General features: G+C 41.6%; 1 protein-coding gene across 10 annotated transcripts in view; it reads left to right on the forward strand.

Annotated features, from left to right (window-relative positions):
* TIAM1 (T cell lymphoma invasion and metastasis 1) overlaps positions 1-13,066 on the forward strand; it is a 179,429-nt gene that overhangs the window by 143,942 nt on the left and 22,421 nt on the right. For 8 of the 10 annotated variants that reach the window (XM_026844392.1, XM_026844411.1, XM_026844384.1 and 5 more), the window contains 2 exons: positions 863-1,087; positions 11,094-11,200. In XM_026844392.1, coding sequence (XP_026700193.1) covers positions 863-1,087; positions 11,094-11,200 — 332 coding nt within the window. The remainder of the gene's footprint in view (positions 1-862; positions 1,088-11,093; positions 11,201-13,066) is intronic. The other 2 variants (XM_026844401.1, XM_026844462.1) reach the window with 1 other exon arrangement.

A 13,066-nucleotide genomic window follows, 5' to 3' on the forward strand; every position in this document is an offset into this window, starting at 1 on the left:
GCTGCCTGCTTGACCCTAAAGGTTATTTGATTAAACCCTGGTCCATCTTGCTGTTGTTAGTCAGAGAGGGGGCCTGGCTGGCTGAGGGGAAGGTCAGGTTTCCTGCAGCACCTCAGAGGGCTGCACATTGTCTTGTCAACAATGCTATGTCACCCCTGAAGCGTGCAGAGTCAGCTGTTCCCTCTCTGCAGATCCCCTTTTCTCTTGGGCACTAGTGCTATAAATAACTCCTGAAATCAGATTGGAAAAAAACCATGACTAACTTACCAAGCGCTAAAATTTGCCTTTTGAAGATTTATGTGCTAAGACATGATTCAGAGGGGGCCAGAGAGAAGGCTATCTGAAGTCCTACACCATACACCTTGGCTGAGTGGGAAATGTTTTCTCTTCACCTAAGGTGTACAGGTAGGTGGCCACTTCAAATAAAAGCCTTCACTTGTATGGAAAGTTAAAATCAAGAACGAAGTCAGCCCAGCTACTCTGTTCTTCCCCCATCCTCTGTGCAGCACCTTGGAAGTCTTACTCTGTCCTTCAGTATATATTTATTTATGAGCAACGTGTTGTGTAGGGTGGCTTCCTGTTCCCTTGCGGAATGATATGAAGCAAAGGGATATCTTGTTGCTGGTATGTTGTGAGGGACTTTCTGGGTACCGCACTCTTAGGGATGGTACTGGAGTACCAGCCTGACAACAGATCTCGCAGAAGTCCATCAAATTTCAATATCATTTGCAGTCATAAATGTTACATTATGTCTAGACATAACACTGCCTGCACTTCATAAACACCCAGCTGAGCTCCTTGATGTCTGTGGGCAACAGAAGCGTTACTGTGCGAGTCTTACTTATTCCTTTTTGTGTTGCAGGCCTGAAAGCTGGCGATGAAATTGTGGAGATTAACAAGAAAGCTGCTGAGGATCTGGACTCAGCTTTGCTGAAAGATGCCCTTGTTCAGCCTTCACTGTGTCTTACCGTGCGCACCTATCCTGAGATAGAGGAAGGGCAGAAACTAATGCAGCCACCACCACGTCGCTTGGAAAATCCATCTGACTTGAGTGACAGTGCACTGACATTTGCTGGGAGCAACCAAGGTATTGGATTCAATGTGGAAATTACCGGGAGGAGGATTCATGCTTACAGTGTGCTGGTGTAATCCCATTGATCCCTGCATGTAACTTCCATGGTGGATGTGAGAGGAATTACAGTCTGAATGCTCTGGGCAAATAATACATGGGGCTCTGGAAGCTGCAAGGTATAATCTGCAGTAGCAACGAAGGGTGACTGTGTACGTGGTTAGGCTGTGAAACATGTGGCCTTGCCAAATGCATGTCACATCATCTAGTTGTGCCTACAGCAAGTCACAGAACTAATTGCTCACTTCTGGGCTGCTCAGGAGGTGCCATTACCTCCGAATTTGCCCACAGGATATACTTATAGCAGGAAAGGAAGGGGGGATGATCATTCACCCTCTCTGGGATTATCCAGGAGTACAGGAGCCCTGTGTGTTTGATAAGACACATAAATAACTCACAAGGACTGTTCAAAATACCTAAAGTTAGGGATTGACATTACAGCCAAACATATCTAACTGGTCCCACAGCACACTGTGGTGGGAAGGGGCATTCCTGCCCACCATGCTGCCCTGTTCAGAGAACTGACCTGGCAGAAAATTAATCCCTAGCAAATGTGTATTGTTTGCCACTAGTTTAGCTTCTTGAACGGGCTGAAGACAAGCATCTGTGCTGGGATAAGAGAAATGGCTGCAGAAGAGCAGGTCTGCCCCCTTGGTGGTTGCTAGCCATTACCTCTGTAAGACAACAGTGTTGGGAATTGCACTGGGACAGCAGGAAAGCTCCTGCACCACGTCTCCCCTTGTCTGCTTAGTTACCTCTTAGTTGCCGGCTTCTAAATCCCCCCCTGTATTCAAAAACAGAAGAGGAATTGAATGTACCTGCTTGCTTTAGTTTTTTGAGATTAATTTAAAATACAGCAAAAATTAATAGAATGGCCAGAAAGAAGTAGTTTCTATATAATCAAAACTATACTGAGCTGAGGTAAATTTTTATTTTCAATCAAAAGTAAATGGCATCTGAATATGTCAAAATACTTTGTTTTATCTCCAGGTAAAGGTTTCAGAGATGTCAAAATAATTGTTTTGACATCTATGAAATGGTTTTTATTTGGGCATTTAGAATGAAAAGCTGGAGTAGGAGTGGGACTGTTAATGCACTTCACTGGTGTTAAAGTCAGCCTTCTCCCAGGACATGTCTCTTTGATCGCTGCAGTCGCTCAATGTAGGGGCTTCTGGGGTGAGTCTGGGTGCATGCTGGAGCTAACCCAGGAGCAGCGTGAGTGCATTAGCATGATGCTGAGCTGGAGCAAATGAGCCACAGTGAAAGACAGTTTGCTTGGGCTCAGGACCAAGCTGACTCATGTCTGCCTGCAAAGGGTCAGGGAGGTACAGCCTGCCCATCCAACATTTCTGGATGCTGCTCTGATTTTGCTTGAAATATTGACTGAAAGTGACCTAGCAAAAATGCTATTGTTGGGGTGATAGGAACACATCGTGGGGAAAGGGAAAGATGGACCTCTAGTCTGACTTTGGGGAGTGTAGTATTCATAGCAAGTGGAGTAGCATGAACAACAAAGCTTAAAAAGATCTTATTTCAAATACCTCTGAGGGGACTGATGAAAGAAATCTTATGTAAGATGTGGGATAAACCCCTAAAGGCACTTAAACATTTTCAGAAGGACATTTTCCCCTTTTAATTTTCATTGAAGTTTTCCCAGCTAGGCTTTTGTGCTAAAAGATCAAGCCCATCTTGTACATTTTTATAGCTGGCCACAAGATGCCCCCATTTCCTACTTAACACCAGCTTTTTGCCACACCATCCTTTTGTGCTTGCCTGTGCTTTTTCACTGAAACCGAGTGCTGAGTCCTTGCACCCCGACTTTTCACTGAAGTGAGTGTCTGCCCTGGGTGCAAAGAATTGGGAACTGGGACTTTCGTATCTACACAACATAGTGATTTCTAAGGCAGAGCAATCACATTTTGTAACACGGGGTCTCAACAGCTGTTTTCAACAAGCAGTTTCTGTGCCACTGTCAGTTCTCTGCATCATTTTTTTGAGGGTCTTTGAGGGGTCCTTTTCCTTGCCGAGGGTGAGATAGTGCATAGTTTGCCAAATGTGTCTGAAGAGCCTAGCATTTACCTTTTAACATTGTCCAGTAATAATGCAGCGTGTCCCATGTGAAATGAAGAAATAGGATGTGGCTGATGGACATAGGATGGCAAAATCAGACCACCTGCTTCTGCTGCCTTATAGACACAACTTCCTTTGTGCTGCTCTCAAATTGAGTCATGTCTGTCCTCCTTTATAAGCTTCTCCCAAGATGAGTTTTTGTGGTTATCTCAGTGGTGTGGAAGAACTCCTTGTTTTTCTGGTCCTGCGGTGAGCACGTGAACTGTCTGGTCGAGCAAAGTGCCTCCTTCCTAAATAGCTCCCTAGGACTGGGGCTAAGCTTTGGGGCTTCCTTTTTCTTTCAGATTTCTCTTGGTACAGCTTCCCTTCAGTTTTGGCGTGCTGCAGTCAGATCTTCGCTTTCTCTTTTAGGTGACAGGCGGCACAGAAGCCAGAGCTCTCTTGACATTTGCTTTCCTTCAAAACGCACCAAACATTGAGGTGGGAGTCACCTTCGTTCCTCCTCAAAGGAGAAAGAATGCTTCTTTAACCAACAGAAGCAGCACAATAGCTCATCAGAAGATATGCAGGTGTCTCCGGCAGCTTCTGAAAGTGCCTGTAGTTGCCATGTGAAATACACCTCTGAAGAATGATGTTAAGACAGTATTTAAAGCTAAATAAGACTGATGCTCTAATTTGGGATGACTTAGCCTGAGGTGGGAGAGAAATTAAGGATCTGCACCCAAGTGTGCATTTGAGAGGCAGGTGTTTTGATCTTCCTCATCAATTTCTCTCTATTTAGGTGTTTGCAGAACACTGTGTTTTACTGAAGCCTTTCTTCTTCTGGCACTGTGCTTTTTCAGGGATTTGTTACATAAAATGGGATACACATGACATTTTAAAAAGGGGTATGTGCTTTTATTTGCGACATTATGGCTGTATCTTAGGTATTTGGTCTTGGCTCCACAGCTTTCTGTAGAGAGCAGTCAAGTATGAAATACCCACTGACCCATTTATTTGTGTCCTTGTGATTACTGGCAGTTTGGCAGGCTAGGCAAATCAGCTCAGTGATTTCTATTATATGCTTTAGTTATAGCATGCAGATTTCTTCTTTGGTCCTGAAGTAGTGTAGCCCCCCTTTCAGCAGAGGGGTGAAACATTGCTGGGCCAGAATGCCAGCAGGTATAAATCACCTGTAGGCACATCCATTCTCCAGAAATTCAGGGTCTGGTTGACTAATCATGATGATATTCTGTCATTATCTTCTTCACTGGCAATTCTTCATTGGCTATGAAGGCAGGAAAGGGTAGACTTCTCGTGTGAGGCAAATCACATTGTGTGTTTTCAACAGAAAGATGTTGTGTTACATTTTTTTTAGGGAAGCTTTCCTAATACCTTGTTCTACTCAGTGGGAGGTCTGCCAGGAGCAATGTGGGGCTGTGTTTCTGGGAGTCGACCTCCCTGAAGTGACCGCCAGCACTCCTGTTAAATACAACATCTCTTACAGCTGTTTCATTATCTGGAACTACCTTGTATATACTGACGCTGGGGCTAGAGCTGAAAATCAGCTCTGTGGCAGTGGTTACTTCATTGTGTTTACTTAACAGGTTATTCTTGAAATGACCTTAGATTTTATATCTCTAATTGAGGTGAAAAATATCATCTTGGGTATGATATATTCTTTCCCCATGGCATTTGTGCTGCATCAAGCTTGCAAAGCCACAAGTTTTGTTCCTTTCATCTACTATTGTTTTTCCTGGCTTTCAGTCTTCTCTTCTGCTAATGCAGTCTGCATAAATCTCGTTGAGGAGAACTAGCTCCCATTCTGTCTGGAGCCCCAGAGCATGTTCCCTTACTGTGTAAAAGGAGCAGTGAGAGCTGTCTCCCCTCCCCATGAGGAGTGTTTTGTCTCCTCATGCTCCATTTAATCCAGGCAATGAGAGTCTGAAAGCTAGAAACAGCCTCACATCTCCCTCAGATCATAAAGAAGATATTTTACTATGAGAAGGGGATTAGGGAGTGGGAGTGAGGAGGGGTATCCATATTTATTTGTGGTCTCCCCACAATTAATCACCTTTTTTTACTCTGGGGTAGAGTTTCTGAGGTTTAGGCTTTGAATGCTCCTGTATTTTGGAGACCTCTAGCATGAGGAATAACTCTGCAGAGATAACTGTGAGCCATATAAATCACTGTGCAGAATGTATGGATGATAAAAGTATACTCCTGTTTTGAATGCCTATATTAAACTTCTAGATATGAAGCAGACAGGTGTTTTTAAGGAGTTTATTATTTTGTCATTCAGAAAGCAGGAGAACCAAGGGCTGAAGTTAACACACGCTCTAAAGACTATGGTATAAAACTGAAAGAAACTTTAATTGCACTATAAGAATGGCCACTATTTTTCATTCCATCCTCATACTGTCACAGGTCCCCTAAGGCTAAGTAATTTGGATTTCAGAACAAGCTGAGACTAACAGCAACCTTAATTTCTTCAGGGTTATTTTCCTGAGGTAGACAACTAATTTCATACCTTTTGTAGCACATTTAAAATACTATCATTCAGTGCTTGATTTAACAATTCCAGGGGCGTTTACTGCAGCAGCAATCTGAGGGTCTTGCATGTAATTAGAGACATGCAGAACTGTTGTTCACAAGATCTATTTTCTAAAAGCTTAAAAGCCAAAGCTCAAGAATGTTCCCTCAGTCAGAATTGTGTTCAGAGGTCTCACTCCTGGCTTTTCTAAAGTTTGCCTGAGCTGCTGTTGAAATAAGCAGCACAGCTGTTAGCACGTTAGCTTTTGCTCTGCAGCTTTGGGTTTCTGACCCTTTCCATTTTAGCTGCAGTAAGCATAGCTGCTCCCTTACCTGTGGATTTCTAATCTTGATATTCTTGCAGCACTGCCGCTCCCCCTGCCGTCACTGCAAGCCCCAGGCTGCTGCGTGGGACTTGCAGAAGGAAAGGCTGGTTTCTCTGATCTCAGTGTTCCTGGTTTCTAAGGTCCCTGAGCACATGCTTCATTTTCACATCCATCAACACTCCTGTTTATTTCAAAGGGGCATATTACTCAAGTATGTTACAGGCTCCTGACCTGGGGAGGGTGAAAAGTGTCCGTGGTACAGTTGGTGTAGGGAAGGTTTCATTGAATCTTCATTTTTCCCGAGAAGAATGAATGAATGAAATGACAGTCAGCATAGATTTTTCTATATTTGTACAATTTATTACCTAATTGAAATGGAAAGGGAAGCAATAGAGTTCTGTCAAAAGGGAAAGAGAATTATGGGGCTTGTTCTATGGCTCTCTAGGAAAGGCAGAATTCTCCAGTTCTTTCTATACTGTTCTTTGATTGTTCAGTTGACTGTAACTTGATAGTTGTAGCTGGGTTTTGTAGGTCTGTGGAGATGTTATCAACTCTGTGGGTCTTCCCAATGGGACAGAATACCCCAGTCTAAAAACAATGTTTTCTTCTTTTATGTTTCAGTGATTCAAAGCTAACCAGAATTCTTCTAAAAAGGAAAAAAAAAAAAAAAAGCATGACTACCTTTTTTATTGTAGATTTATAGGTGAAATTTTGTCTTAAATAAAAATTTAACCTCAGAGACAGTTCCCTAACAGTTTGTATTGTAATTGTTGTATTTATAACAGATTCTCTTTTGAAAGGTACTCTGTTGTCATAAGAGGGCCATTTCCCAGCACCATTTAGACAGACACTTTCTGTTTAAAGAGGTTGCTGTTGAACTGCCCAAGTAAGTTATACTCTTTTCTTTTAAGACTACATCAAACATGAGCTGCTGAAAGCTCTTGGCCACTGAAGCCTTTGCAGCACTTCTTGCAGGAGCACAGACATCCGAGTGACTTGGCTGGGATTCAGCTGGGGTAGTCATGTTCAGTCTGCTCCATATTTCTTCTGCGGTTTCAGCTCAGATGGGGGTCACTCCTTCTTTCCTGATGAAAGTGATTAAGCAGTTGCTGTATTTGACTTCCAGTATCACTGAGTTTGATGAAAGAAGTACAGAGGAACACAACGCGCCTTTTGCAGGGAGTGAGCAGTGACAGGCAGGAAGGAAAGGACACCAGGCTGAGCTCCTCAGTCCCTGACACTTGCTGGCTGGCTGCAGCAGTCCCAGAGCTCTGCCTCAGTCGCACAGCAGGGTGTTGTGTGGAGCGCTGATAATGTGTAAAACAACCTGCTTAGGAGACTGAGGCACCTTAACGTTACTGACCAAAGCTTTCAACCATCTGAGCCTGGTGTTGCTTCTGGCTCACTGCATGTAACATGCTGGCAGATGGCTGCCCTTGCCAGCACTTCGCTGTTGCTGCCACTGACAGGACTATATTTAGTATTGCCCATTCCACCTACTCGGCAGTAAGGCAGGGCCTTCTGATTTGTATGCTGCTTTTTGTGTCGGTAGGATGTGCACTTCTGAGCTTTGCACCATGGCTGACAGAGTTTGGCTAGGAATATTTATTTCCACTGGATTGAAAAAAAAATAATCTGGCACCAAGAAGCAGGCTTTGAGAGCGGTACCAAATATCATGGAACTCTTATTAAAAGCTCGAGCAACAGCAACCCTGCAAATTGGAAGCAGCAGCCATGGAAAATTTTAGCCAAGTGTTGGCATGGTGCTTAAGCTTTATGTGATTCTCCAGGTCTTTAAGCCCCAGCACCTTTGCTCCAGTGATATAAGACCTCCCCTTATTTTGTTAGTTCTAGCCATAAGTAGGAGTTATTTAATGGGTATTAGTCATAATGTCACAGATACTACACTGCTGAGACAACTCAGGAGCTTGTGCTGATGGCCACGTGGATTTGACCCCCTCTTCCTGCTGCTTTTTGGATTTCCCTTTCTAGTTCCTTAATGTCAAGTGAAGCCCATGTGTTATCATTCCTAGCAAATGGTAGTGGTTGGGCACCGTTCAGGTGCTGCAGAAGGAAGTGAGCACATTGTCCTCAGAGCTCCTTGCAGAGCTAAATAAAGATTTACAGGGCATAAAATGATGTAATGAGCCTGACAGAAATGGGACAGTAACTAGAAGGTATTAAAAGACAGGAATGGCGGCGTTATTGAACTGATTGCCTGTATTTAACAACCAGCAGATAAACCTGCTAAAGTTGACATTGGTTTTGGCAGCTTAAGACATTAGAAATACCCTGAGCACATGTACTGTGTGACTGCTCATTAAGCCGTAAGTGAAAGATTGCTGTCTACTGGATGGAAGTGTTTATACTGCAGGAAACAGATTAAGTGGTGTTTTAATATACAGGAAAAGAAAAGTGGTAGCTTAAAAGCAAAAACTGAAAACCCCCAAACAAACATTATTTGCCTTGGCTTGGGGTGAGAAACAGCTATAAGATGTATTTCACACAGCTTATAATGGGAAGTTAATTGCAGTGAAAACACACAGACTGCCCAAAACAAATTATGACACATAGCACATTTTTTCTCTTATTTTTTAATAAATAGCTTAAGGGTTTTAAGAATTTTCTCACACATTAATAGATAGACTAGAAAGCTGATAGTCCAAGTTGATAAAATCTGGACAAGGCTCCTAAAACATAATGTCTCACAGAAGAAAACACTTCTTCAAATAGATTTGTGTTGACAAACAACCTGTACAGGCACATCTTCTTAAAAGGTAAACCCTGTCTTTTCAGAAGAGAGGCATGTCTTCCAGAAGCTCAACTATGAACTACCTTTTATGTCCTTTTAGTTGCATTTGATGTGCGGTTTATCTCCATCCCAATATGCAGAATATGTTCCGAATTTTTTTCTGGATTTCTGAATTCCAATTTTTCCAAATTATTTCCATACTCAACAAAGTGGAAACCTTGTATAGTCATTCAAGTTGCTTTTGGTAATGGTGGCTGAGAGCCTGCAAGAACAGCAGCTGACAGTTGGGTACTGAGGAATCCAGTCAATGTAGAGAACCTCACCTAAGACATGTTTGCAAACCAACTTGTGCGTTAACATAAAACTCCTTGAAAGAAGAGCAGTGGCTTTTCAACTGCAGTGAAGGAGCAGCAGAATTTTTCGTAATCATTTAAGAAACATATTTCTTTGACAGTATCATTTCTGTATCATGAAATATATTTTGGTATAAATATAAACAAACATACTAGATGTGTGTAATCATGGTTTGTTTTTTTCAAAATCTCTTGATTTTAATGCAGCTTGCCATTTTATCTGAATTAAAAGGACCATCCACACTACTATAGCCTTTTTGGCCAAACCGCACAGTGTTTAACTGAAATATATAACAGATGTGTGTTGCCATCACTGTGGCTTTTTTACTGACAGCAAATGCTCCTTATAGACAAATATACATGACTTACTTAAACTGAAATGTCTAATTGAAAAATAGCAAGTAATGTGAGAGTCAGCATGGGACTAACATAGAAACAGTGGTGCATCTGATGTGCTAAAGCACTGTTAATCTTTGTAAAATGTCCATGTTTCAACCTAGTAGTTAATAGGAGGGGGTGGCTGCTGCACCATTGGCTGCTGACAACATGATAGTGTGCTGTTGGGCTGCTTCTATTTGTAGGGCTAGCAAACAAAAAACAAAATCCACTAGTTTGAAAAAAAAAAAATTAAATTCTGCTGCAGAAATGTGTCAGTTTTCTACCAAAATGTTTAAATGCTACATGTTAACAGTACAACCCAAAATTATATTAATATAGTCTGTTCAGTCTTGGGTTTTAAAAAGCAGGGATTTTCTGTGTTGCTGCATCCAGTGAACTTTGATTAGGCTTTTCTGCATTACCTGAAGAATGAACATAATGGAATAAAAGCTATAATCTCTGGTGGGACATTCATTGTCCTATTTGTGTGGCAGGATGCAGGCAGGGAGGCATACTCAGAAACTATCCTTCTGCATTCAGCCAGAAGTGACACCACAGAAAATGTCTTCCTTATGGGGTTGAGGGGAGGAGAGCGGAAAGGTAAACGTATTTAGTGTCTGGACTTAGCTGCTGTAAAGTATCTCTTTATGCTTTAGGTCAGTTGAGGCATGCAGGAGGTTCCTGGCAGAGTTCAGTCCATCACTGGTCATTATAATTTGCCATAGCTAGTAGTTGAATGTATATGAAAACTGTTTTTATATGAAGACTGTCTAAGGTGTAGTAATACTGCTTCTTACAGCTATTTGAGTCAGAGAATGAGATCCACCGAAAAGTTATTTGAGCACAGAGCTCTCAGGCTGGGATTAGTTATCTTCTTCCTTTTGTCATTTGGAGGTAATTCATCATTTACTTACAAGAAGTGGCAAAGGAGTTATAAGCTGTATCTACAACATAGTCTCCAGAAGAGGGGTGCATAGCTGTTGCCACATACTGATGGAAATGAAATGTAGTTTTCAGTTAATGTAACAGACTTATAAAAACGACTGAAACTGGGTTTGTTTCCTTAAAAATCAACATAGAAACTCAGTAGTGGGTGTGTTAGGCCAAAACTGCAAGCAATTTAAAATCATCACGTTCTACTTAACTCAGAGGAAGGGCTGACTTCTTGGCACGGTGTGCCTGTTCACATACTGCAGTTTCCATTTGAAGCCACTGAAGTATAAAGGTGGGCAATGGCTTGCCAGCCAAGAAACTAATACTAAACATAAGGATTTCACTGTGGCGTTTCAGCCTTATCTTTGAATTGGCTTTCATAGTTTCCAACTAAGTAGCTGGAATAGTAAACAGGTCTGGCCATAACCTGTTTATTTTTACACCTGTAGTTAAACCTGGCCACTGCTGTAAACTGAGGTAGTTCTTTGAGGTCATTGAGTGCCTCTGGCATAACATCTTGTTGGCATGTACTTGTGTGCAAGATGAGGCCTGGCCCTCCATGGGAGTTCTTTGTCTGTTCCGCCGAGCTTTGTGGATATTTGGAAATTATGGTTGGGTTCTCATGCACATCTTGATTTCAGCAGGGCACTCTCTTTGTGGCGACCCGGACAGCTCTGTTGAGACAGCTCCAGAGGAGGCAGAAGTGCAAGACTTGGAGTCATCTGATGAGGCCGATAAGATGAGCAAGGTGAGAAAGTTTCATTTTCACATGACAAGGAGCAAAAGCACAATATAGTCACAGCTGATGTGCTGGCTTCACAGCTGCATGCCATTAAAGCATCTTTCTTGGGAAAACGTTAATCTTACTTTTAAGGTGTTTAAGATTATATTGGATGTAACAAATTACAGTTTTGATTATGGCATATCACTACCTCTTAAGCAAGACTTGTGCCCTTTTTCTATGTTGGTTCACATCTTCAGTATCTTGTGATAATATTCCCCCATAGTTTTTAAATGGGCTGGTTTATCACCTCCTTCACCAGAGCAGGTCACCTAAGCCAAAATCAGGTGGATTATTGCTATTTCTTATTCTTTCTTGATTTCTAGTCATAGGAGGAATGTAATTTAAACAGTATTTTATCAAATCAATAGCATAGCACACATGCTAGTTTTTAAATGCAAACTAATTATAGCCAATCTACCTGAAATTGAAGCAAAACTCTCCAATTATAGCTAAGAGGTTGTGCAAATGGATTGCTAATTGCCATCTATTAAGGGATGGGTTTTTCAGTGGTTGGTAGTTTGTACTTACTCTGGTGCTAAGAAGCTTTCTTTACACATTAGGTGTGATGCTTAGTGGCTTTTAAGGCAGAATCAAGTGAGATTATATTAAAGACACCAATTGCTTTTAGGTATTTGTTGCATAGGTGATGGTGAAAGTTTACAGCTAATTTTCTACAGAATTAATTATCTAGTGTACATCAGATCTCACTCAGTTTGTGCTTGTGTACAGGTGTGGTTTTTGTCAGCTCTTGTTTCAACTCAGATGTGTTATAGTGAGTTCTGACTTGGTCCCTGTGCTATTCTACTTGTCATTGTATTGAAAGGAAGGAAAAGACCTTGGCCTCTTGTTTCCTGATCTCTTATGTCATGCTAGCCTGTAGTTTTGTCTTTGATAGCCAGACAGTGGAAGTCAGATAAGAGAAAACATTCCTATGCATGGAACATATGCAGAGCTTGCATGCAGAGAAGGTGATTGTACAGTTGTACAGTTTTTTTCCAGGTTTTATTATGGAACCTTTTCTTGTAAGTACAAATAAATTCTTCTTCAGTGAGTGGAAGTGTTTGTTGATACTTTGGGGTTTTTAACTGTAAATATGTGGGACTTTCATATGCTCTGAAAAGAGTAATTTCTGTTAAACGCTGGAGCTGTGGAAGAGCACGGAGCATAACACATAACTGCTTGGGGAATAAATGTTCTTGCTGTGTTTTCCGTAGCTTTCTATTTCTGAACTATGTGACAGGCTGTGGGGTTCCATTTTGCATCTTGCCTCCTGGATCTTCAGAGCTGTAATTGCCTGAAGCAAGGCATAAGGATTACATGATTAGCCCTGTGGCTCAGCAGATACAGTTAAACTGAGAAATGTGCATTAGCAGCTCTGATGCTTAATATTTGTATATTGGAAGAGTAACTCATAACCCTTAACAAGCCTCGGTTTCCAACAAGGGGAATATCTGTTTTTCTGTAAATGAAATGTCGACATCAGTACATGTTTTCTTTTAAAATTCAGAAATAGGTCTTGTTTTGTTTGTGTGATATAGAGGGGAGTGAGGCATTTTGCTTCACATTCTGTTTGTTTTGGGATAAACTGCTTGAACTGGTCTTCTATAAAAAAAGGAGGACGTGTACAAATAGTACAACATACTCAATTTGGCAAACTCATGAATGCTGCTGTCCCTATTCACATAGAAGAGCTCTGTACTAAGAGGGGCTTTCTTTGTGGTTCCTCTCTAATGAAAGCTACAGAAACCCACAAATTATTCTGCAATGTCTATACAGAATTCCAGTATATGGTAGAGGGGAATTAAAAAAGCTCAGTCAATGGGAGGGTTT

Source organism: Athene cunicularia, assembly GCF_003259725.1.
Source record: "Athene cunicularia isolate RWA chromosome 1 unlocalized genomic scaffold, athCun1 chr1_part1, whole genome shotgun sequence".
In the NCBI taxonomy this organism is placed as follows: Eukaryota; Metazoa; Chordata; class Aves; order Strigiformes; family Strigidae; genus Athene; species Athene cunicularia.